Genomic DNA, 25,799 nt, shown 5'->3' on the forward strand with positions numbered 1-25,799 from the left:
TGTTCTCTCTCTCCCCCTCTCTTTTGTGCTCTCTCTCCCCCCTCTCGTTTGCACTCTCTCCCCCTCTCTTTTGCGCTCTCTCCCCCCCTCTCTTTTGCTCTCTCTCTCCCCCTCTCTTTTGCACTCTCTCCCCCTCTCTTTTGCGCTCTCTCCCCCCTCTCTTCGCGCTCTCTCCCCCCTCTCTTTTGCTCTCTCTCTCTCTCCCCCATCTCTTTTGAGCTCTCTCTCTCCCCCATCTCTTTTGTACTCTCTCTCCCCTCTCTTTTGAGCTCTCTCTCTCCCCCCTCCTCTCTCTCTCCCTCCCCTCTCTCCCCCCCCCTCTCTCTCCCCCCCCCCCTCTCCCCCCCCTCCTCTCTCTCTCTCCCTCCTCCTCTCTCTCTCCTCCCCTCCTCTCTCTCCCCCCTCTCCTCTCTCTCTCCCCTCCTCTCTCTCTCCCCTCCTCTCTCTCCCCTCCTCTTTCTCTCCCCCCTCTCTCTCTCTCTCTCTCTCTCTCTCCAACCTCACTTTTGTGCTCTCTCTCTCCCCCCTCTTTTGCTCTCTCTCTCCCGCCTTTCTTTTGTGCTCTCTCCCCCTCTCTTTTGCTCTCTCTCTCCCCCCTCTCTTTTGTGCTCTCTCTCTCCCCTCTCTTTTGCTCTCTCTCTCTCCCCCTCTATTTTGCTCTCTCTCCCCCTCTCTTCTAGCTCTCTCCCCCCTCTCTTTTGCTCTCTCTCTCTCCCCCATCTCTTTTGCGCTCTCTCTCCCCCTCTCTTTTGAGCTCTCTCTCTCCCCCATCTCTTTTGCGCTCTCTCACCCCCTCTCTTTTGAGCTCTCTCTCCCCTCCTCTCTCACTCCCCCCCCTCTCTCTCTCTCTTCCCTCCTCTCTCCCCTCCTCTCTCTCTCTCCCCCTCCCTCTCTCCCCTCTCTCCCCCTCTCTCTCTCCCCCTCTCCTCTCTCTATCTCTCCCCTCCTCTCCTCTCTCTCCCCTCCTCTCCTCTCTCCCCTCCTTTCTCTCTCCCCTCCTCTCTCTCTCTCTCCCCTCCTCTCTATCTCTCTCCCCACTCTATCTCGCGACCCATGCCCAGCCACGCCCCCTTCACACCGGCCACGCCCCCGCTCATGCCCGGCCACGCCCACTTCTGCCGCAGATCAACTAGGGAGTAGGACTCAAAGGCCAGGTGTGTTTGTCCTTGTGCTGTCTCTACTGCGAATGACAGCTTCGGACAAACACACTTGGCCTTTTATATAATAGGATTTGGTCTTCAGGGTTGTGGGGGCTTGTCTCTGTGCAACCTAGAGTTGCTGCTATCAGTCAGTGGACATGAATGCTGCGGTATACTAAAGGGACCGTGTATTGTGATTTTACAAATATCCCCTTTAACTTTACTTTTTCATTTGAAGCAGCAGTTTTGATCATTGTACCCCCCCTATACTGATCATTTCAATGTGCAAGTACTGGTTATAGAAAAGCTATTGCCTAGATTTAGAGTTTTGTCGGTAAAGACCCGCGTAGCTAACGCTGCTTTTTTTCCCAGCGCACCCTTAAGACAACGCTGGTATTTAGAGTTGTCTGAGTGGCTGCGTTAGGCTCAGAAATGGGAGCGTTGAGCATAATTTAGCTCCACTTCAACTCTCAATACCAGCGTTGCTTACGGTAGCGGTAAGCTGGAAAAACGTGCTCGTGCAAGATATCCCCATAGGAAACAATGGGGATGAGCTGGCTGTAAAAAAAACTAACACCTGCAAAAACGTAGCGTTCAGCTCCTAACGCAGCCCCATTGTTTCCTATGGGGAAACACTCTCTAAGTCTGCACCTAACACCCTAACATGAACCCCGAGTCTAAACACCCCTAACCTTACACTTATTAACCCCTAATCTGCCGCCCCCGCTATCGCTGACACCTGCATTTTATAATTAACCCCTAATCTGCCGCTCCGGACACCGCCGGCACCTATGCTGCCCTTAACACCGCCGACACCTACATTATATTTATTACCCCTAATCTGCCCCCCCCCCCCAACGTCGCCGCTACCTACCTACACTTATTAACCCCTAATCTGCCGACCGGACTTCGCCGCCACTATAATAAATGTATTAACCCCTAAACCTCCGCACTCCCGCCTCGCAAACACTATAATAAATTTTATTAATCCCTAATCTGCCCTCCCTAACATCGCCGCCACATACCTACAATTATTAACCCCTAATCTCCCGCCCGCATCGTCGCCGCTACTATAATAAAGTTATTAACCCCTAAACCTAAGTCTAACCCTAACACCCCCCTAACATAAATATAATATAAATAAAACAAAATAATATTCCTATAATTAAATAAATTATTCCTATTTAAAACTAAATTCTTACCTATAAAATAAACCCTAATATAGCTACAATATAACTAATAGTTACATTGTAGCTATTTTAGGATTTATATTTATTTTACAGGCAACTTTGTATTTATTTTAACTAGGTACAATAGCTATTAAATAGTTAATAACTATTTAATAGCTACCTAGTTAAAATAATTACAAAATGACCTGTAAAATAAATCCTAACCTAAGTTACAAATACACCTAACACTGCACTAATTAAATTAATTAAATAAATTAACTACAATTAGCTAAACTAAAATACAATTAAATAAACTAATCTATAATACAAAAAAAACAAACACTAAATTACAAAAAATAAAAAAAATTACAAGAAGTTTAAACTAATTATACCTAATCTAAGCCCCCTAATAATATAAAAAATCCCCCCAAAATAAAAAAATGTCCTACCCTATTCTAAATTACAAAAGTAATCAGCTCTTTTACCAGCCCTTAAAAGGGCTTTTTGCGGGGCATTACCCCAAAGTAATCAGCTCTTTTACCTGTAAAAAAAAATATAACCCCCCCAACATTAAAACCCACCACCCACATACCCCTACTCTAATAGCTATTGTACCTAGTTAAAATAAATACAAAGTTGCCTGTAAAATAAATATAAATCCTAAAATAGTTACAATATAACTATTAGTTATATTGTAGCAATATTAGGGTTTATTTTATAGGTAAGTATTTAGTTTTAAATAGGAATAATTTATTTAATTATAGGAATATTATTTAGTTTTATTTAAATTATATTTATGTTAGGGGGTGTTAGGGTTAGGGTTAGACTTAGGTTTAGGGGTTAATAACTTTATTATAGTAGCGGCGACGTTGCGGGCGGGATATTAGGGGTTAATAATTGTAGGTAGGTGGTGGCGATGTTAGGGAGGGCAGATTAGGGGTTAATACAATTTATTATAGTGGCGGCGAGGTCTGGTCGGCAGATTAGGGGTTAATAAGTGTAGGTAGGTGGCGGCGACGTTGGGGGGGGGGGCAGATTAGGGGGTAATAAATACAATATAGGTGTCGGCGATGTTAGGGACAGCAGATTAGGGATTCATAGGTATAATGTAGGTGGCGGCGGTGTCCGGTCGGCAGATTATCGGTTAAAAAAATTTATTATATGGTTGGCGATGTGAGGGTGGCTCGGTTTAGGGGTACATAGGTAGTTTATGGGTGTTAGTGTACTTTGTAGCACAGTAGTTAGGAGCTTTATATTCCCGCATTAGCCAATAAAGCTCTTAACCACTGACTTTTTTTGGCGGTAGGAGTCTTGTCGGTAGAGGGTGTACCGCTCACTTCTTCCAAGACTCCAAATACCAGCGTTAGGCAAATCCCATAGAAAAGATAGGATATGCAATTGACGTAAGGGGATCTGCAGTAGCCGGGAGTCGCGGAAAGGAAGTGAGCGGTAGACCCTTTCCTGGCTGACTCTAAATACCAGCGAGCGGTAAAAAGCAGCGTTAGAACCCCTAACGCTGCTTTTGACGGCTAATGCCAAACTCTAAGTCTACCCGTATGTAAACTAGGAGATTAAGAAGCAATTACACTCCCAGTGCGGATGGGACATTGAGATAATAAATTGACAATTTTTTATTGTTCTTATTGTACTGTGTATAGAAGATAAGGTAAGGAGGATTTTGTGTAAATAAAGAGAGGTAAGCTAATGAGTTCTGCTCTCCATATAAACTCAGCCCATTTAATTAGTTTGTGGTTTTAGTTCGCAGAGATGGCTATTTCATATACTAAAATATGCATAAAAGAGCAATTTCTTAACTCTGCAGCTGGTATATAGTGATGTCGCAAATAATTCACCAGCGAATAGTTCCCGGTGATCATAGCATGTTCGCGTTCGCCGCGGCGGGCGAACATATGCGATGTTTGATCCGCCCTTTATTAGTCATCATTGAGTAATACTTTGACCCTGTACCTCACAGTCAGCAGGCACATTCCAGCCAATCAGCAGCAGACCCTCCCTCCCAGACCCTCCTACCTCCTGGACAGCATCCATTTTAGATTCATTCGGAAGCTGCATTCTTAGGGAGAGGAGGGACAGTGTAGCTGCTGCTGATTAATAGGGAAATCGATAGCTAGGCTAGTGTATTCAGTGTCCACTACAGTCCTGAAGGACTCATCTGATCTCTGCTTTAAGGACAGCACCCCAAAAAGCCCTTTTTAGGGCTGCTTTTTTTTCCCTGTGTAATCTAATTGCAGTTGCCTGCCTGCCAGCGTGTGTGTCAGGCTCACAGTGTATACTGTGCCCATTTGCCCAGTGCCACCACTCATATCTGGTGTAACAGTAGTATAGATTTTAAAAAAAACAACACTTTTTTTGACTGTGTTAAATAATAGCAGTCAGTTTCCTTCACACGTGTGCGTTTCAGTGCCTGCCTGCAAGGGCACAGTGTCACCCCAGTGCCACCACTCATATCTGGTGTAACAGTAGTGTAGATTTAAAAAAAAAACAACACTTTTTTGACTGTGTTAAATAATAGCAGTCAGTTTCCTTCACACGTGTGCGTTTCAGTGTCTGCCTGCAAGGGCACAGTGTCACCCCAGTGCCACCACTCATATCTGGTGTAACAGTAGTGTAGATTTAAAAAAAAAAAAAAAAACACTTTTTTGACTGTGTTAAATAATAGCAGTCAGTTTCCTTCACACATGTGCGTTTCAGTGCCTGCCAGCCAGGGAACAGTGTCACCCCAGTGCCACCACTCATATCTGGTGTAACAGTAGTGTAGATTAAAAAAAAAATCAACACTTTTTTGACTGTGTTAAATAATAGCAGTCAGTTTCCTTCACACGTGTGCGTTTCAGTGCCTGCCTGCCAGGGCACAGTGTCACCCCAGTGCAACTTATATCTGGTGTAACAGTAGTGTAGATTTAAAAAAAAAAACACTTTTTTTGACTGTGTTAAATAATAGCAGACAGTTTCCTTCACACGTGTGCGTTTCAGTGCCTGCCTGCCAGGGCACAGTGTCACCCCAGTGCCACCACTCATATCTGGTGTAACAGTAGTGTAGATTTAAAAAAAACAACAACACTTTTTTGACTGTGTTAAATAATAGCAGTCAGTTTACTTCACACGTGTGCGTTTCAGTGCCTGCCTGCCAGGGCACAGTGTCACCCCAGTGCAACTCATATCTGGTGTAACAGTAGTGTACATTTAAAAAAAAAACACTTTTTTGACTGTGTTAAATAATAGCAGTCAGTTTCCTTCACACGTGTGCGTTTCAGTGCCTGCCTGCCAGGGCACAGTGTCACCCCAGTGCAACTCATATCTGGTGTAACAGTAGTGTAGATTTAAAAAAAACAACACTTTTTTGACTGTGTTAAATAATAGCAGTCAGTTTCCTTCACACGTGTGCGTTTCAGTGCCTGCCTGCCAGGACACAGTGTCACCCCAGTGCAACTCATATCTGGTGTAACAGTAGTGTACATTTAAAAAAAAAAAAAATTTGACTGTAATAGATTGAACAGCAGTTAGTTGTCAGCAAGCGTGTGTGTCAGGCCTACAGCGTCTACTCTGCCAACTTCTGCCAGTACACAGTGCCACTCATATCTGTTGTCACAGTAGCTTGCATGCATAGTACCACTAATCAAAAAAAAAATGACAGGCAGAGACAGGCCACCCCGCAGGGGCCGTCGTGTTTGTGGTGCTGTGATTCCCTTTGGCCCTAGAATAATGCCCAGTGTTCAGAGGCCACGTACCCCGAACTCGAACAGTTCTGAGGACATAGTTGACTGGCTAACACAGGACACCCAATCTTCTACAGATTCCGCTCAGAACCTTGACACACCATCCTCCTCCAGCTTAGCTTCGGGCACCTCTCAAGTTACCACTTGCCCGCCTACCGCCACCACCAACACTAGCGCCACAGCCGCTTCACTTGATCTGTCAGAGGAGTTATTTACACATCAGTTGGAAGAAATGAGTGATAGTGATGCGCAACCATTATTGCCAGAGGATGTAGATAACAGGGATATGTCTCAGTCAGGCAGCATTACACACATGGACGTAACAGGGATTAAACTGATAAGAATAGAACTACTTAACACACCACTCCTATCTGGTGGCACATTAGATTGCACGTGCAGTGCCCCAAATTTGAAGTAGGAGGACCGAACAAGCATCTTTTTCCATCTCCCGGTTCCTAAAATCGATGCCATATACACGTCCCCTGATAGGGGACGTAACAGGGATTAAACTGATAAGAATAGTACTACTTAACACACCACTCCTATCTGGTGGCACATTAGATTGCACATGCAGTGCCCCAAATTTGAAGTAGGAGGACCGACCAAGCATCTTTTTCCATCTCCCGGTTCCTAAAATCGATGCCATATACACGTCCCCTGATAGGGGATGTAACAGGGATTAAACTGATAGGAATAGTACTACTTAACACACCTTATAATAATGCAGAGAGAGGCAACGCAGAGAGAGGAGTCTGAAGAAGAGGAGTCAGAGGAGGAAGGTGGCTTTGAGGAGGTGGAAGACCAAACACAGCAGGCGTGCCAGGGGGCTTGTTGTCACCTTTCGGGGACCCTTGGTGTTGTATGTGGCTGGGTGGAGGAAGAGACCTTCAATGACATCAGTGAGGACAAGGAACGGGACATGGCTAGCTTGGTATCCAACCTTGTGCAAATGGGGAGTTTGCGGTTGTGCAAATGGACTGTTTGCGGTTGTTTGCGGTGCATTAAAGGGACAGTCTAGACCAAAATAAACTTTTATGATTCAGATAGAGCATGTAATTTTAAACAATTTTCCAATTTACTTTTATCACCAATTTTGCTTTGTTCTCTTGGTATTCTTAGTTGAAAGCTTAACCTAGGAGGTTCATATGCTAATTTCTTAGACCTTGAAGCCCACCCCTTTCAGATTGCATTTTAACAGTTTTTCACCACTAGAGGGTGTTAGTTCACGTATTTCATATAGATAACACTGTGCTCGTGCACGAGAAGTTATCTGGGAGCAGGCACTGATTGGCTAGACTGCAAGTCTGTCAAAAGAACTGAAAAAAGGGGCAGTTTGCAGAGGCTTAGATACAAGATAATCACAGAGGTTAAAAGTATATTATTATAAATGTGTTAGTTATGCAAAACTGGGAATGGATAATAAAGGGATTATCTTTCTTTTTAAAACAATAGAAATTCTGGTGTAGACTGTCCCTTTAAATGTGGAGTTTGGTCTGTCACTGTGAAGCGGGCCTAACCCTTACACTACCTGATCGATACAACATCATACCTGATGTTTTAAAGCACGTTATTCCAAACTATTTAGGAAAGTTAAGTGATTTATGCCCTTTATGGCTTAAAACCAAGCTCTGCATCAACTTTGTAATTTTCCATGGGAGTTTTGCCATGGATCCCCCTCCGGCATGCCACAGTCCAGGTGTTAGTCCCTTTCAAACAACTTTTCCATCACTCTTGTGGCCAGAAAGAGTCCCTGTGGGTTTTAAAGTTCGCCTGCCTATTGAAGTCTATGGCGGTTCGCCCGGTACGCCCGTTCGCAAACAGTTGTGGAAGTTCGTGTTCGCAGTTCGCGAACCCAAAATTTTATGTTTGCGACATCACTACTGGTATAACAAGTCATTGTAAACACATTAAGGATGATCCAATTTTACATTACACTGTCCCTTTAATGATTTAAAAGCCATCACTACATACTGCAGTATGTTCATCTTATCTTCGTTATCTGTGGCCAATTAGAACTATGCCTTGCAATTTTGTTGGTTTGTGTGGACATCTTAGGTTCAAAGGTTCCTTTCTACAAAGCATGGAAGAAAACACAATTTCTATAAGAAAGCAAGGAATTTACAGCAAAAGCAAGCAAATTAAAGAATGAATGAAAATGTTATAGTCTAAGGGCTCGATGATATAAACTTTGCCAGCTCAAACCTACTTTTTTTTGCTGACTCTCGCAGGGCTGCCCCGGTGGAATGATCGTAAAAAAAGGGGCAGTCCATGCGAGTGGCGAGATGGCTCCTATTAAAAGTAATGAAGCTCGCTGGATAGGGACACTTCGCTCCTTAGTTCGAAGTTAGCAGGGAGCAGGGGGAGCACTTTAAAATTAAAATCCTGCAGCCAATATAACTCACATTACGCTGCTTTCTGCTTATAGCATCTTACATTCGCCTATATTTTCGTATGCATTTGTTTTTCTATTGGGGTTATAAGTGTTCATATTGTTTTGAGAAAAGCTTGCCACCTTTTAGTTAGCGAGAAAAAACTGTGAGATCTGCAGTGCGAACATCTTTATAGAATTACGCTGGGATTAGAGAGACATTTTCATATACGCCCATGGAACGCCCATGTTCAGCCCATTTTACGAAAAAACAATTACACTTTGCATTTTGTATTTATAAGTTCAAATTTCTGTGTGATGTTTGCACATCCAGTGTACTACAATTATGATTTGTGCTGTGCATATTTAATTTGATTTATTCCTGTGTAAATTACATACAAATTTTACTTTTTTGTTAACATACGATTTTTGGTGAAGAATTTTGTTGCACCTTAAAGTGAATGTAAATTTTGATGCTAAAGTTCCCGGTTTTAAAAAATTCGATTAAAAACAGGGGCACTTTAATTCATCAAAATTTACATTTCACTCCTTTTGAGAAAAAAAAAACCTTTTAATCTTAACAGCAGCTCCAGCTTCCTCTGCCCATTGCAAAGCCTTTTCCTGGGTCTAAAATGAGGAATCCGGCTTCCTCCATTCACGGTGTTGAATCAGACACTGATTCCCCGGGGGGGGGGGGGAGCCGTGATTAGAGAATGACCTTTCCATCATTTCTGACGTCAGAAATGGCTTCCAATGACCGGAGGAATCTGGAGCTGCTGTGAAGATTAAAAGGTAAGTTTTTTTTTCTCAACAGGAGTGAAATGTAAATTTTGATTAATTAAAGTGCCCCTGTTTTTAATTGAATTTTTAAAAACCGGGCACTTTAGCATCAAAATTGACATTTACTTTAAAAATACAATTTTCCCTGCTTATTTTTGTGTGAATGGTTCAAATATTTGTTTTGTATGATGTTTAAAATACGAATTTTTTTGTGCACATTTCATATGAAAATGCAGTATACACCCCTTAGCGAGACACCCTGTTTTCAGTTTAAAAACTGGCTTTAGATCATTCCAGGGAAATAGAAGGACTGACAAGCATTCTTTAATAATCTCGCCAGCCCAGAGAGCTTTCAATCATCGAGCCCTAAGAGTGTTCCATTTCTATTTTACTCAGCTAAGGCATTGAAGTTCAAGGAATACATTTCATGGAAATCTTGGGTGGAAAATGCCTATTTAGAAAACCTACTGGGTTCCTACATGTTACTACTTATTAATGTTTAATGTATGTATTGGATACCCTGTCATTTTTTGTATGTATTTAATGAACATTATTTGCTTTATCTTTATTAAGAGCATACATAATTTAAACCCTTCTCCTTTGCATAATCTGCTTTGAAGTGTGTTAGATTGTGTCTTATGAAATAATGATATCAGCTATTTTTTTGTTTATCTCTTGACTACAGGAGGGATTTTTGAAACAGTGGAAAATGAACCAATTAATGTTGAAGAATTAGCTTTCAAATTTGCAGTCACCAACATTAACAGAAACCGAACACTGATGCCTAATACCACACTAACCTATGACATCCAAAGAATTAACCTTTTTGATAGCTTTGAGGCTTCCAGAAGAGGTAATTGTTTTATTTTTATTATTATTTCTTAACTACCCTGTAGAATTTAATGCATATAAACAGTGTGATTTAACACTGAAATATTTTCATACTGGCAGACATAAGTAGAAAAAAATGCTATCTAGAACAAAAGAACTTTTAATTAAACAATTGATTTTGCTTTCCTCATTTAATTTCTTGGTAATTCAGGTGTTACTAACTTTAAACTTATAAAAGCTACTTTGGGAAAGTGTTTAAACTTCAAACCAAGTGGTCGTTCCATTGATCCGTAATTAGGTCTGCACTAGGTCGCAAACCGATAAATATGCTGTCGGAAGCAATTTAGTTTATCGACTGCTTCCGATGCGCATTATACAACAATATCAGCAAGTGGATAAAATATTTTCAAGTTACACAAAAATTATTAGAAGCCATTAAGGGATCCTTTACACCAGGTTTCCAATGAAAGCACAAATCGTTAATGTTGATACATTGAAAAAAATTACACTCTGCTCAACTAGGTGTAAAAGAGGAAAAATACGTTTTTTGAGACCTATTTCCTATTGAAATTTAAAACGGAAATAATTCAAGTGTTTTAATGTAGAAAACAAAATTGTAATATGTAATATTTATTGTTGTCCCAGGGCAGCGGCTTCAAAGTCTAATAAGATACTAGCATGTATTAAAAGAGGCATTGATTCAAGGGAGGAAAGCATAATTCTGTCACTATATAAATCCCTGGTAAGACCTCACCTTGAGTATTGAGTGCAGTTCTGGGGACCGATCGCAAAAAAAAATATTTTGCAGGACTAGAAAAAGTTCAGAAAAGGGCCACAAAGCTTTTAAGGATAATGGAGAATTTAAGCTATGAGGAAAGGCTAGCCAAACTTTTCTCTAGAAAAAACGTGCTTGAGAGGTGACTTGATTTCTTTATATAAATATATTCAAGGCCCATATATAGAGATGGCAGAAGCTCTGACTATTCTAAGAAAATTGTTTGTGACAAGAGGTCACAATGTAAGGTTGGAGGAAAGGAGATTTAATCTCCTGCAACGTAAATGTTTTTTCACTGTAAAAGCAATAAAATCGTGGAACTCATTACCAAAGGAGGTAGTGAATGCCAATACCCTAGATACATTTAATAATTGTTTGGATAAATTTCTGTCTAGAAACAAAATTCATGGATATGATTGCTTGCATTAAATAGGTCACCTTTTAGTGGGATTAATTTAAGCTCAACTGGAGCTTTTTTTGTAAGTATATTAGATTTGTATAGGTTGAACTCGATGGACTTCAGTCTTTTTTCAACCTCATCTACTATGTTACTATGTTATGTTATAGGAATAGTTGCACTTTTGTAAATATCACAATGTATTTACATATAAAAATATATGTAAGCACAAATCTACAAAAGTCAAACTAGACCCAGACAGATAGCTCAGCATGCTAAGGCACTGTGACTGAGCTCTGTAGCAGCCCAAGGGTTTCAGGTTCGATCCCTGGCAAGGTCCACTCAGCCTTTCATCCTTCTGAGGTTGATAAAATGAGCAGTGCCTTGAGACCCATACGGGTGATTAGCCGCGCTTTACAAGTACCCAATACATACATACAGACCTATGCCTAGGGCACCAATACATTTTGCATATATTAATATTAGTCGAAAACATAATTAGAATAAAAAATAGTATTTGCTTATAGTTAAAAAAATATGTATTATAAATAAGTTTATATTTGTTTTTGTTTCTCTTTAGAGGTGATCACAGATAAGGAGCGCTGACATTAAATGTACATATTATAGTGTAACTAAGTTGATTTTCATTCAAGAAATCCAACACCGAATGGAAGCATTAACACAACGTTAACTTACACCTACACTGAAAGAGCGACTGCATGCAATGCACAAAATATTTCAATGGAAACTTGATACTAAAATAAAGCCGTAAGCAACTTTTAGCTGTCGGCAACTTCAGTAGCTTACAGGTCCATTTTATATGGCTCAATAGAAACGAGCACCAAGTCAGATATTTACCCAGTTTTTAACACAAATGAGTAGTACATGAAGGGTAACGATTTCACATTTATTACATACTATATTATCTTTATTTACAATTGTATAGCTAACTGCACATAAAATGGGACACTCTTACTTCACAACAGCAGCAAATAAAGGTAAAACTCAAAACACTTCTGAAAAAGTATGTTTTACCTTTTAGATACGCAATGTTTGGCCTACAGGGCACATAGCAGACTATTATGTTACCATGTGACTAGTTGGACTTCATTCTCCATCATCTGTATTTTTACTTATCTAATATTTAAAGGGCCAATAAATGTTAAAAAAAATGGTACTGCAGATATTAATAAAGTTGATTTTGAAAAAGTTAATTTACCTTAATAAATTAACAAAAATCACCATTATTAATGAGGAAAATAATAGTCCAAAGAGGGCTCTTCTTATCTACTCCAATTCCAAAGTATTTTTTAAAATTATTTTTAGTTGCTGCAGACAGTTCAGCCAACAGCTGGTGAATATCTGCCCCAATTGAGTTGTTATAGCGCTCCTACTTGTTTCCCTGTGCATACAATCCACTGTATCAGGGCTTAAATTTTCCTCTTGCCCACTAATCAACGGCGAGTGGAAATTTAACGGTGGCGAGTGAAAGTTAGTGAGTGAATTCTGAATCAAAGTCTGGTGGCGTGTCTTAAGTAGCAAAGTTAGCACATTGTATTAAAAAAATACAATCCTATTGCAGCACTAACACAAATTTTGTGCTTTTTGCTAAAAATGTTATCTGAAGGGATATTATATATCCATGAAGAGGCAAGGATATGTTGTTCCTCTAGGGCTGTAGGGAGCCCATTCATGCTTAAACGGTTACTTCTTAGAGGGTAAATGGGGGCAGAGAGAGAGAGATTGGAGAGGAAAAGTTAAAGTGGAAAAGAAGATAGAGTTAAATGGACATTAAACACTAAATAAATGCTAGATATAATGATGCATTCAAAGAAAAGATTAGTCTGAGAAGAACACGTAGGTGTATTTTTTAAAATGCAATAGCCTGTTTAAATATTGACAAATTAAGTGTAAAGTTTTAGGCCTCTAGTTATCAACGTGTCTACTTACCTGCCATCGCCAGCCCCAATACGCCCGCCTAAGCTCGCCTCACATCGCCGCCGCGGACCTGAATACGCTTGCCTAAGTTATCAATAAAGCTGTCAAAAAGCCGCGCACCAAGTACGGGGCGATGAGCAGCGGACTGTGAGAGTTATCACTCATGCGATCTCGCTGCTCTTTGGCTTTTTCCCAGCTTTATTGATAAGCTGTCACTAAGCACCCACACTAAACTAGACTGTTCTACCCCTATACCGGAGCCCCCCGCAACTAAATAAAGTTATTAACCCCTAAACCACCGCTCCTAGACCCCGCCACAACTATAATAAATGTATTAACCCCTAAACCGCCGCTCCTGGAGCCCACCGCCACACTAATAAACTGATTAACCCCTAAACTGCTGCACCACCTACATAATACCTATTAACCCCTATCCTGTCCCCCTATACCGCCACCCCATAATAAATGTATTAACCCCTTTCCTGCCGATCCCGTACCCCGCTGCAACTAAATAAATTGTTTAACCACTAAACCGCCGCTCCCGGACCCCGTCGCAACATATATATTAAACTTATTAACCCCTAATCTGCCCCCCTACACTGTCGCCACCTATAATAAATTTATTAACCCCTATCCTGCCCCCTCATACCGCCCCAACCTATAATAAAATTATTAACCCCTAAACCTAAGTCTAACCCTAACACCCCCCTAACTTAAATATTAATTAAATAAATCTAAATAAATATTACTCTTATTAACTAAATTATTCCTATTTAAAACCAAATACTTACCTGTAAAATAAACCCTAAGATAGCTACAATGTAATTAATAATTACATTGTAGCTATTTTAGGATTTATATTTATTTTACAGGTAACTTTGTATTTATTTTAACTAGGTAGAATAGTTATTAAATAGTTATTAACTATTTAATAACTACCTAGCTAAAAGAAATACAAAATTACCTGTAAAATAAATCCTAACCTAAGTTACAATTAAACCTAACACTACACTATCATTAAATAAATTAAATTAATTATCTACAAATACCTACAATTAAATACAATTAAATAAAATTAAAAAGTACAAAAAATAAAAAAAACTAAGTTACAAAAAATAAAAAATATTACAAGATTTTTAAGCTAATTACACCTAATCTAAGCCCCCTAATAAAATAAAAAAGCCCCCCAAAATAAAAAAAATGTCCTACCCTATTCTAAATTACGAAAGTTAACAGCTCTATTACCTTACCAGCCCTTAAAAGGGCCTTTTGCGGGGCATGCCCCAAAGAAATCAGCTCTTTTGCCTGTAAAAAAACACACAATACCACCTCCAACATTACAACCCACCACCCACATACCCCTACTCTAACCCAAACCCCCTTAAATAAACCTAACACTACCCCCCTGAAGATCATCCTACCTTTAGCCGTCTTCAGCCAGCCGACCACCGATGGAACAGAAGAGGACATCCGCAGCGGTCCAAGTCTTCATCCAAGGGGCGCTGAAGAGGTCTTCCATCCAATAGAAGTCTTCATCCAGGCGGTGTCTTCAATCTTCATCCATCTGGAGCGGATCGGAGCCATCTTCAAAGCAGCCGATGTGGAGCCATCTTCATCCACCGATGCCTACTCGCCGAATGAATATTCCTTTAAGTGACGTCATTCAAGATGGTGTCCCTCGAATTCCGATTGGCTGATAGGATTCTATCAGCCAATCGGAATTAAGGTAGGAAAATCTGATTGGCTGATCCAATCAGCCAATCAGATTGAGCTTGCATTCTATTGGCTGATCGGAATAGCCAATAGAATGCGAGCTCAATCTGATTGGCTGATTGGATCAGCCAATCGGATTGAACTTGAATCTGATTGGCTGATTGGATCAGCCAATCAGATTTTTCCTACCTTAATTCTGATTGGCTGATAGAATCCTATCAGCCAATCGGAATTCGAGGGACGCCATCTTGGATGATGTCACTTAAAGGAATATTCATTCAGTGAGTAGGCGTCGGTGGATGAAGATGGCTCCGCGTCGGCTGCTTTGAAGATGGCCCCACTCCGCTCCGGATGGATGAAGATTGAAGACGCCGCCTGGATGAAGACTTCTATTGGATGGAAGACTTCTTCAGCGCCCCTTGGATGAAGACTTCGACCGCTGCGGATGTCCTCTTCTGTTCCATCGGTGGTCGGCTGGCTGAAGAAGGCTAAAGGTAGGGAGATCTTCAGGGGGTTAGTGTTAGGTTTTTTTAAGGGGGGTTTGGGTTAGAGTAGGGGTATGTGGGTGGTGGGTTGTAATGTTGGGGGGTGGTATTGTGTTTTTTTTTACAGGCAAAAGAGCTGATTTCTTTGTGGCATGCCCCACAAAAGGCCCTTTTAAGGGCTGGTAAGGTAATAGAGCTGTTAACTTTCATAATTTAGAATAGGGTAGGGCATTTTTTTATTTTGGGGGGCTTCGTTATTGTATTAGGGGCCTTAGATTAGGCGTAATTATCTTAACAATCTTGTCATATTTTTTTTTATTTTTTGTACTTTCGTTAGTTTATTTAATTGTATTTAATTGTAGGTATTTGTAGATAATTAATTTAATTTATTTAATGATAGTGTAGTGTTAGGTTTAATTGTAACTTAGGTTAGGATTTATTTTACAGGTAATTTTGTATTTCTTTTAGCTAGGTAGCTATTAAATAGTTAATAACTATTTAATAACTATTCTACCTAGTTAAAATAAATACAAAGTTACCTGTAAAATAAATATAAATCCTCAGATAGCTAGTTAGTGGAGAAAGATAGAGAGAGATAATTATTTAAAAAAAATATAAAAATCTCCAGGTCTGCTATAACCTTCCATGACTGTCAGTGCACTCTGCATTCTCTCAGCGACTTCCATTTTCAATCTTCCCAAAAACCCCTAGTTGATGCTAGTTACTATTCACTTATTTTTGTTGATTCATTACTGGGTGTAGCATTGTTTCATTTGCTATGGTATAAAATAATAACAATGTAAAATTTTAAAGCACCATAAGGTGTTTCACAATGGCCAAACATATGCAAAGAGGGGGTGAAGTAGTGCGTGTGGTGTGGGCGGGTAGTGGGTAGTAAGTGGTATTAGAAGTGGCGAGTAATATTCTGGCCTGGCTAGTAGCTTAGGGCTTTTTGAATTTTACATAAGTACTGCACAGAAAAAAGGGAGAATGCATCATAATTGCCCATAACAGCCCCTCTGCAGCATCCAAAATAAAAAAAAACATTCTCTGTCTTGGTGCAGTCGGGAGACCCCTCCTGTACTGAGAATTTTTTTTTTTTAAATCATCGACGGTAATTCTGCTTATTTTACTTAGTTAAATTAACTATTTACAGGCAACTTCATCAATAACAATAACATCAGTAACTTTTTTTAAATCCACTGTACCATTAATATTTTCATCTTTGTTATATTGTAATTTTTGATTAATGTGTCCTTTAAATTATTTTTTTAACCTAAGGCAAAAGTAGTTAAATTCTTTGATTTATTTTGAGCAAACTTTTAGGGGTAGATTTATCATAGGTCGAGCGGACATGATTCGTTATAGCGAATCATGTCTACTCGACATCGCTTAAAGCGGAGAGCATACGCTGTCTGTATTTAATATTACGCAAGCATTTCTGGTGAAATGCTTGTGCAATGCTGCACCCTGCTCACTGGCGGCCAATCGGTCGCTAGCAGGGGCTGTCAATAATCTAGATCGGATCAGGATGATTTCAGTCCGCCACCTAAAATGTGACGGACAGGTTAAAGGGACATGAAACCCAATTTTTTTCTTTCATGATTTATATAGAGAATACAATTTTAAACGACTTTCTAATTTACTTCTATTATCTTATTTGCTTTATTCTCTTGAAATTCTTTGCTGAAAAGCATATCTAGATATGGTCAGTAGCTGCTGATTGGTGGCTGCACATAGATGCCTCGTGTGATTGACTCACCCATGTGTATTGCTATTTCTTCAACAAAGGATATCTAAAGAATGAAACAAATTAGATAATAGAAGTAAATTGGAATGTTGTTTAAAATTGTATTCTCTACCTGAATCATGAAACAACATGTTTGGGTTTAGTGTCCCTTTAAGGAGCAGCAATCTTAAGAGCCTCCGAAGTGGCATCCGCTGCTTAATAAATTGAGCCCTTAGTCTGTGAAACAATTTTAGAAGAATCCCTAATAAATAATTTAAGGAAAAGGGAATATGGACTCAATTTGTTACATCTTATGTTTTTTTTAACTCTGCCAGATTTTAGACACTAAATAAAAGTATTACAATGTTTTACATAGAAGAAACTGTTGGAAGGTTTTTCTCTGCTAAAGAGATATGAAACCCAAACATTTTCTTTTGTGATTTAGACAGATCATACAATTTAAAAAAAATATATAATACATTTTACTTGTATTATCACATTTGCTTTGTTCTCATGTTATTCTTTTTTGAAGCGATACCTAGGGAGGTGTTTAGTGCACTACATGGCAGGAAACAGTGCTGTCATCTAGCGCTCTTGTAAATGATTAACATTTTTGCAAAACTGCTGCCATATAGTTTTCCAGAGTCCAGACACATGCACCCCCCTGAGCTGACATCCCTGATTTTCAACAATAGATACCAAGAAAATGAGAAAATCTGGTAATAGAAGTTGTTTAAAATTGTATCCTCTATCTGAATCATGAAAGAAAAGAGTTGGGTTTCATGTCCCTTAATGAAATTATGACAATTGCGTCAAATATTTTTTAAAACAACATTATAATTACACAAACTTTCAGAAAATGTTATCTTTATTGAGAACAATGCGAGCCAATCTCTTCTCTCTGTCTTAGCTTGTGACCAGCTTGCTCTTGGCGTGTCAGCGTTGTTTGGTCCATCCCATAGCTCTTCAGTCAGCGCAGTACAATCTATTTGCAATGCCCTGGAGGTTCCTCACCTACAAACACGCTGGAAACACCCATCCGTGGACAACAAAGACTCATTTTTTATCAACCTTCATCCTGATTATGCAGCAATCAGTAAAGCAGTTTTGGATCTGGTCCTTCACTACAACTGGAAAACAGTAACGGTTGTGTATGAAGACAGTACAGGTAACTCTACAGTATTTTATTATTCATTGAGATTATTTTGTGATTGTTTAAGTGAATTAGTTTTATATATTTGTACTTTTGGTGAATGAGGACAACACATAAAGTGACATACACATCTCTATCTCTCTATGTATATATATATATACTATTAATGTTTTAAAGGCATTTAAACTATAATTTAGTTAGTAATGTGTGCAATGTTTTCTAGTCCATGAATATAGACTTTGAAGAGCCTCTTACCTTTGCTGTGACTTGTAAGGGTCATATATAAATTAGCTACCTCCTGTACTGATCAAGCAATCATTATATAGAATGCTGTAAAGACATGGTTCAGAAGTGTGGAGGATTCGCTCTAGACTCTCTTAGGCAATGGCAACACCACCATTTTAAGAGTTAAATTATAGAAAATTTGTGCAAAATAAGTCATCAAAGCCTTGGCTCTCCTGGGCCCTGTTTCTATGTGGCCCTGGTTACACGTGGCAAGCAGAGTTAACAACTGGAGTTAGAAACTGGAGGGAGAAACTGCAATCTTCATCTCTAACAACAAAACTAACAGGTAATCCTCACTAATTATCCACCTGCACTATGCTTTCCATGTGTTTTTTGCTCTTTCTATCTGCCCTTCTCCTAAAACTCAGTGCATGTCCCTACTACAATAATAACAATAACCCCCACACCATCCATATCTCACCCTCCCTTCTCTCATCTCTCATTCAATCTCCCACAGTAAAAACTCTAGGCCTTGCAATTCTAACTATCTCATATCCATTAACTCACAACAATTCTTTCCTTTATTTTTTTGTGCTCTCTAGAACGCTTCCTCTGTCTGCAACAAACTTACAACTATTCACAACCTGTTTGTTTCTAATGCATCAACCTCTTAGCAATTACCTGACATGGCTATCTTCTTCTGACACTGCTTCCATTGCTGCTCTCACACATGGTGGTCTCCACTTTAGCCATACCCCTAGGCCAGGTGAGAGACATGGTGGCAGTGTTGGGATCTTGCTCTCCCCTTCTTGCACCTATCAGTACCTGCCTCCACTCCCATCTCTCTCCTTCTCCTCCTTTAAAGTTCATTGCATTAGCCTTTTCTCCCCCCTCTCTCTCACAGTGGCAGTCATCTTTTGCCCTCCTGGACCAACCTCCCAATTCCTTAACACTTCCCCATCTCGCCTTTACACCTGTAGAAATCTGCATGCTGTGGCTTGTCTCTAATTCTCACAACTTCCACTATAAACTGCCCTGATCTTGCTACAGTCCACTATAACATTACTCTTTCCTCTGTACTAGACACTCCAGACACTCCAGGGTCAATTTATCAAGCTCCGTACGGAGCTTGATGCCCCATGTTTCCGGCGAGCCTTCAGGCTCGCCAGAAACAGAAGTTATGAAACAGCTGTCTAAAGACCGCTGCTCCATAACCTGTCCACCTGCTCTGAGGCGGCAGACAGAAATCAACCCAATCAAATACGATCAGGTTGATTGACACCCCCTGCTAGCGGCCGATTGGCCGTGAATCTGCAGGGGGCATTCACCAGAACTGCTACTCGATAACCTGTCCACCTGCTCTGAGGGAGTGGATAGAAATCAACCCAATCAAATATGATCAGGTTGATTGACACCCCCTGCTAGCGGCCGATTGACCTCGAATCTGCGGGCGGCATTCACCAGAACTGCTGGTGCAAAGAAAAATGCCGACAGCATATGCTGTCGGCATTTATCAATGTGCAGCGGTTATGATATGCTACATCATATCATGTCCATCCGCACTATCATAAATAGAAACCTCCTTTTCTAATGGTTCATTCCCATCTTCTTTCACACATGCAAAGGTCATACTCAAAAATGCCTTCCATATCACTGCTTCCATGAACATCAAAACTCCTTAAAAAAAATAGTTTGAGCGCTTAACCCACTTCCTGTCTTCCAACTCCTTGCTTGATCCCCTGAAATCTGGATTCCATCCCCACCACTCAACTGAAACTTCCCTCACCAAAGTTACTAACAATCTTCTTTCTGTGAAAGTAACAGCCACTACTCCATACTTATCTTACTTGACCTCTCAGCTGTTGTTGACCACCCCCTACTCCTACAGACTCCCTGCTCAATTGATCTCTGTGACACTGTTCTCTCTTGTATCCACTCTTATCTTTCTAATAGGTCATTTTGTGTTTCATTTCTTCATTTATACTTCTTCACTGGATAAACATATTTACTGCTGTGGCTTCAAGTATCACCTCTATGCTGATGACACTCAGATCTGTCTCTCCACCCCTGCTCTCTCTCCTTCTGTCCTTTCTCACATCAGTGACTGCTTATCTGGCATTCTTTCCTGGATGGCCTTTCACCACCTAAAGATAAACATGTCCATTACTAAGCTCCTTCTAATCCCCTCTCCGATTTCTGACTTTTTTTTATCACTGTCAACGACATCACTATCTCCCCATTACCCCACATTTACAGCCTTGGAGTTACACTAGACTCCAATATGTCTTTCATCCCCCACATCCAATTGCTCTCTTCTTCCTTCCACAACCACCTATGTAATATTTCCAAAATGTGTCCATTTCAGAACATTGACTAATCAGCATCTAATCCACTTCCTTGTAATTTCCCAACTTCACTACTGCAATAACCAAGTAACTGGTCTTCCTCTCTCCCACCTCTCACTCCCTTCAATCCATCCTAAATGCCTCTGCCAGGCTAATCCACCTTTCCCACCGCTCTGTATCTGCTGCCCCTGTGTGTGAGTACCTTCACTGGCTCCACATTCACAGCAGAATTAAATTAAAAATTCTCACCCTGACCTACAAAGCCCTTACCAATGCAGCTCCCCACTACCTGTCCTCACTAGTCAACAAATATACTCAAGCCCATCCCCTAATATCCAACAATGCCTGCTCCTGGTATCTTCTATCATCACCTCTTCCCATGCTAGACTACAGGATTTCTTTCGTGCAGCACCAATCCACTGGGCACACTTCCAGACTTTCCAATATCCTGTCTTCCATAAAGACATTTTTTTTTCAGGGAAGCCTACCACCCAATTCAGTAACTACTGAATTCCACTTGCCTAATAATTGCCCTAATCAAACTCTGTATTAACATTATTATCACCCTTGCAGTCCTCCCCTCCTTTTTCTCACCCTACTGCATTATAAGTTCCCATGGGAATAGGGCCCAAAATTCCACATGTATTTGTTAAATTTTGTATTGTCTTTTCCAAGTGTTGTATTGTTGTTTTATTTATATCAATTGTACCCATGGACAGCGCTGTGGAATATTTTGGCGCTTTATAAATAGTATAAAAAGTATAATAATAATAACTAAGTGCATTATAATGTGCTTCTTTACTACTCATAATTAACATATTAAAGAGAATTCAATTTTGAGTTTTATGTCCCTTTAAAAATGTAAAAGTCATTTAAAAAGGCAGTGAAGTGTCTCCTAAATAGGCATGAGAGGAATATGCCTCTTAATTTGTTTTTTTCTTTAGTATGGTTCTTTCCAAATTGTGGGTTGTCAACAAGGAATATATTGAAGTGAAAATAATTAAGGCTTCTACAAAAGATATCGTCTGGGGGGTGGTAGGAAACAAAAGTCAATTCTGCTTTCCTCTAGAGGTATCAGAATGAAAACACTCCAAAACAAATGGTTCTTTGTCATCTAGAAACAAAGTAAACAAGTACAATTCCATATCTAGGGGCAACGTTGAAAAGATCAGGTGCCCTTGTTAAATTCAGCTGTTTTTAAATACTGAAACATATACTTATTGATTTATCAGTTACATTATACCATGAACATACATATTAGTTCCCAAAAAATTATAAATATAATACTTTTAAAGCAGACTCAGGGTTCTAAAGTCTGTAAGATCCACTCATTTCTCACTGAAAATTAGATCCACTCATTTCTCACTGAAAATTAGAGTATAATATCATAAAAGTACATTGCAACGTGTTAACACATATTAAAACATTTCAATTCTGAGTTCAGTGTCCATTTAAGAACCCAAGATTGTTGATGTATGATATCTAATTAACTAAACAACAGCGTTAAATGTTCACTATTATAAAAATACAGTTCATATTTGAGTTTCTTCCTTTCTACTTTGTTATTAAATCATTAGTATGACTTATTGTTTGTTAGTAAAAGATGTTGTTTAGTTTTAAAATTATGATAGATGATTAGGAAAATGCTTTTTGATGTCTGCAACCCAATTACAGTGTGCAGTAAGTGCGTTCCAAATATCTTATTATTTGCCCTGTCAAGATGATAAAAGGACAACTCAGTTCTTCTACAAATTCCACATGCTAGCAGCCCTGGCTGTTTCATTTCATATTCTCACATTACTCTTTTCAGATATAACAATTACTAACAAATATATTTGTTCCCTAAACTAATTATTGTTGTGCAGCATATCCTGGTATAATAATAATAATGCAAATATAAACAGCTAGATGTGGATATTTTGGAAAAGGTATATACAAAGGGTGTAAAAAAAGTGATGCTTGTTTATATTTGTGTTGTTCTAATTTACGGCTAGATTACAAGTTTTGCGTTATGAGGGGTGCGGTGCTAACTTGCACGTTATTGTCACCGCTCACTTCCCTACAGTGCTGGTATTATAGGTTTACAAAACCCCGGCCTTATCAGTCAAAAAGTGAGCATAGAGCAAAATTGAGCTCCATAGCGCACTCCAATACCAGCGCTGCTGAAAGCCGCGGTGCGCTGGTTTTACGTGCTTGTGCACGATTTCCCCCTAGACATCAACGGGGAGAGCAGGCTTAAAAAAAGTCTAACACCTGCAAAAAAGCAGCGTAAAGCTCTGTAACGCAGCCCCATTGATTCCTATGGGGAAACAAAATTTATGTTTACACCTAACACCGTAACATGAACAACGAATCTAAACACCCCTAATCTTACAATCGAAGGATTAGGAGCAAACCACAAATCAATCATTGTTGTTTCTTTTATTTAGGGACTTTTTTTCTCCTAGGGTACCTTGTCTTGTTATTATAAAGATAAATGGGTGACCTATAGGAGCAGTGCTTAAGCATAAAGTACAAATTAATACTTAAATGACATAAGTCACTAGTGTGTGAATTATGTCGGAAGAGGTTATGCTTTTATACACTTTAATGAAGTATTTAAAATGAAATGATACTAAAATATAACTTTTATTTTGATTAATAATAAAAAAAGACAGCTTATATATATGGTATATTGCTGTCCTCACTTGAAATTAAAAACACTTCTCCTTTTTGTTGACATGTGTTTGGTTTAAATCTGTAGTTGATTAAAGTGATAGGAATTTTTTAAAGGTAATATCTATAGCCTAATAATCTTACAATTATTTTTCTAAAGTATTGTAGCCTTATTCATGGCTTGTTTTAGAAATGATTATGTTTTGATTATAGGCTTTGTAAAGAAGTTTGAAATTCCTATATGGTACTTATGTCTCTGGTGTTGGTACAGGTTAAGTTGACTAAAGAATGGAAGTATGAATCATGTGGCTACATATGTAGTAATTGGTTTTAATGAACTCTGTTTGAATTATACTATTAGTGTGATGTTTGTGCACACTGGTTGCTTAAATGTTAACGTAACCTGTAGTTTCTTATTTCTGGTTATAAGTTGGTACTTTAAAAGTCACAAGCTAATAGAGAGATAGTTCATAAATTTTCTGCAGCAAACAATAGTGTGATGTTTGTGCACACTAATCTTACACTTATTAACCCCTAATCTGCCACCACCGACATCGCCGACACCTACATTATGCTTAATAACTCCTAATCTGCAGCTCCGGACATTGCCGCCATTATAATAAACATATTAACCCTTAAACCGCCGCACTCACGCCTCGCATACACTAGTTAAATATTATTAACCCCTAATCTGCCGCTCTTAACATCGCCGCCACCTACCTACATTTATTAACCCCTAATCTGCCGCCCCCAATGTCGCCGCCACTATACTAAATTTATTAACCCCAACCTAAGTCTAACCCTAACCCTAACACCTCCTAACTTTAAGATAATTCAAATAAATCTAAATATATTAAGGCACTATGTAGGGGCTTTGGAGTGCTAGTCTCACGCAGAATTTCTTGCTTTGGTTATGAAGTTAGCTATATCCCAGAGCATATAGATCTATATTATGTTCTCCTATACTTTATTTTATTTATGTATACTTAGGACTCTTAACTCCTAATCTATCGCTATAAACACAACTATAGGAGTTATGGCTGGATCAGAGAGTGGCTTTTCGGCTAGGTGTTCTAACTGCTACCCCTCGTGCTAACACTCTTTTACTGTTTAGAACAGGCTCCTGTTGCAGGGTATAGGGCCCGTGCCCTGACAACAGGTCTCATAAATTTACACTGAAACTACACTACCATGTTTTGAGGGAGCTCTAGCCCTAGATTGCATCTTGAAGCTTCACATATTTTGATTTTATCAATCTGCATGCAGACATTACATAACGGATCCACTAGTATCTCTTGTTTTAAAATAGACAATAAAAATTTGGTTGAGATGAATACCAAAGTTTTTTCATATTGCGGCAATACTACCCTCTTGTAAGGAAACTATAGCCCTATATTATTTCCCGAGTTTATACATATTGTGATTTTATTCAACTGCACACAGATATAGCACAACAAATCCACCAGGGTCTTTTGTTTGAATGGGAGTTGTTTTCCCTCAGCCCTACAACACTAGCTCTATATCTCTTCCTCTTCAAGTGTATGCCACTTTGATAAATTCAAGTAAGTCTTACTATACCCTAGTTACCCTAGTTACAAAGTTAGTTCAAGCTTTTTCTTATCCCTACAAATTACCGCGACTAATTTACAACCTCCTTCCCCCCCCAAGCAATGAGTCTCCTAGCAATAGGAGAACTAAATATGCGGTCTTTCTTGCCTATACCGCAACTTTTACTACTCCCCTAGCACCTACTCTCTCTTACATAAGGCCATATTCTAGTTTCCATCCTCTCTACTCGGATAAGCAGGTCAGATCGTCAGTCTCTACCATCTAAGTCTTCATTTTTCACTCATTTTTCGGCGGCCTCCTTTAAGACCACAGAGAATTGAGCAAAGCCTGTACGTGCCTCCACTTGCCAGTTTGATGGCTATACTATAGATCCCACTCATAGCTAGGGGAGTTTATATTTTATTCTACTATATTATACAGAACTCATTACATCCTACACCGTATATTATATCTTGTATGTTTTCTTTAGCTTTATGGATGGTTAAAATTATTTGTCAAAGTTAACAAAAACTGAGGCTGATTTAGCTATATCTTGGTATATGTGCACTACTGTAATTTGAACATCTTACACTGCTGTAACTCTAATGACCATTTGTATTTTTATTACTGTTTCATACTGGCTGTTTATGCAGCAACAATGTAGTGCTTTCATTTTTGTTTTTCTTCTTCCTCAATAAAAATATTTAAAAAATAAATAAATAAATAAATAAATCTAAATAAAACCTACTATCATTACCTAAATTATTCCTATTTAAAACTAATTACTTACCTATAAAATAAACCCTAAGCTA

General features: G+C 39.2%; 1 protein-coding gene across 1 annotated transcript in view; it reads left to right on the forward strand.

The window, feature by feature from the left end:
- GRIK1 (glutamate ionotropic receptor kainate type subunit 1) overlaps positions 1–25,799 on the forward strand; it is an 847,144-nt gene that overhangs the window by 19,404 nt on the left and 801,941 nt on the right. Inside the window, exons 3-4 of the mRNA XM_053705180.1 lie at positions 9,879–10,046; positions 17,972–18,229. Coding sequence (XP_053561155.1) covers positions 9,879–10,046; positions 17,972–18,229 — 426 coding nt within the window. The remainder of the gene's footprint in view (positions 1–9,878; positions 10,047–17,971; positions 18,230–25,799) is intronic.

This window comes from Bombina bombina, chromosome 3 (genome assembly GCF_027579735.1).
Source record: "Bombina bombina isolate aBomBom1 chromosome 3, aBomBom1.pri, whole genome shotgun sequence".
Lineage (NCBI taxonomy): Eukaryota > Metazoa > Chordata > Amphibia > Anura > Bombinatoridae > Bombina > Bombina bombina.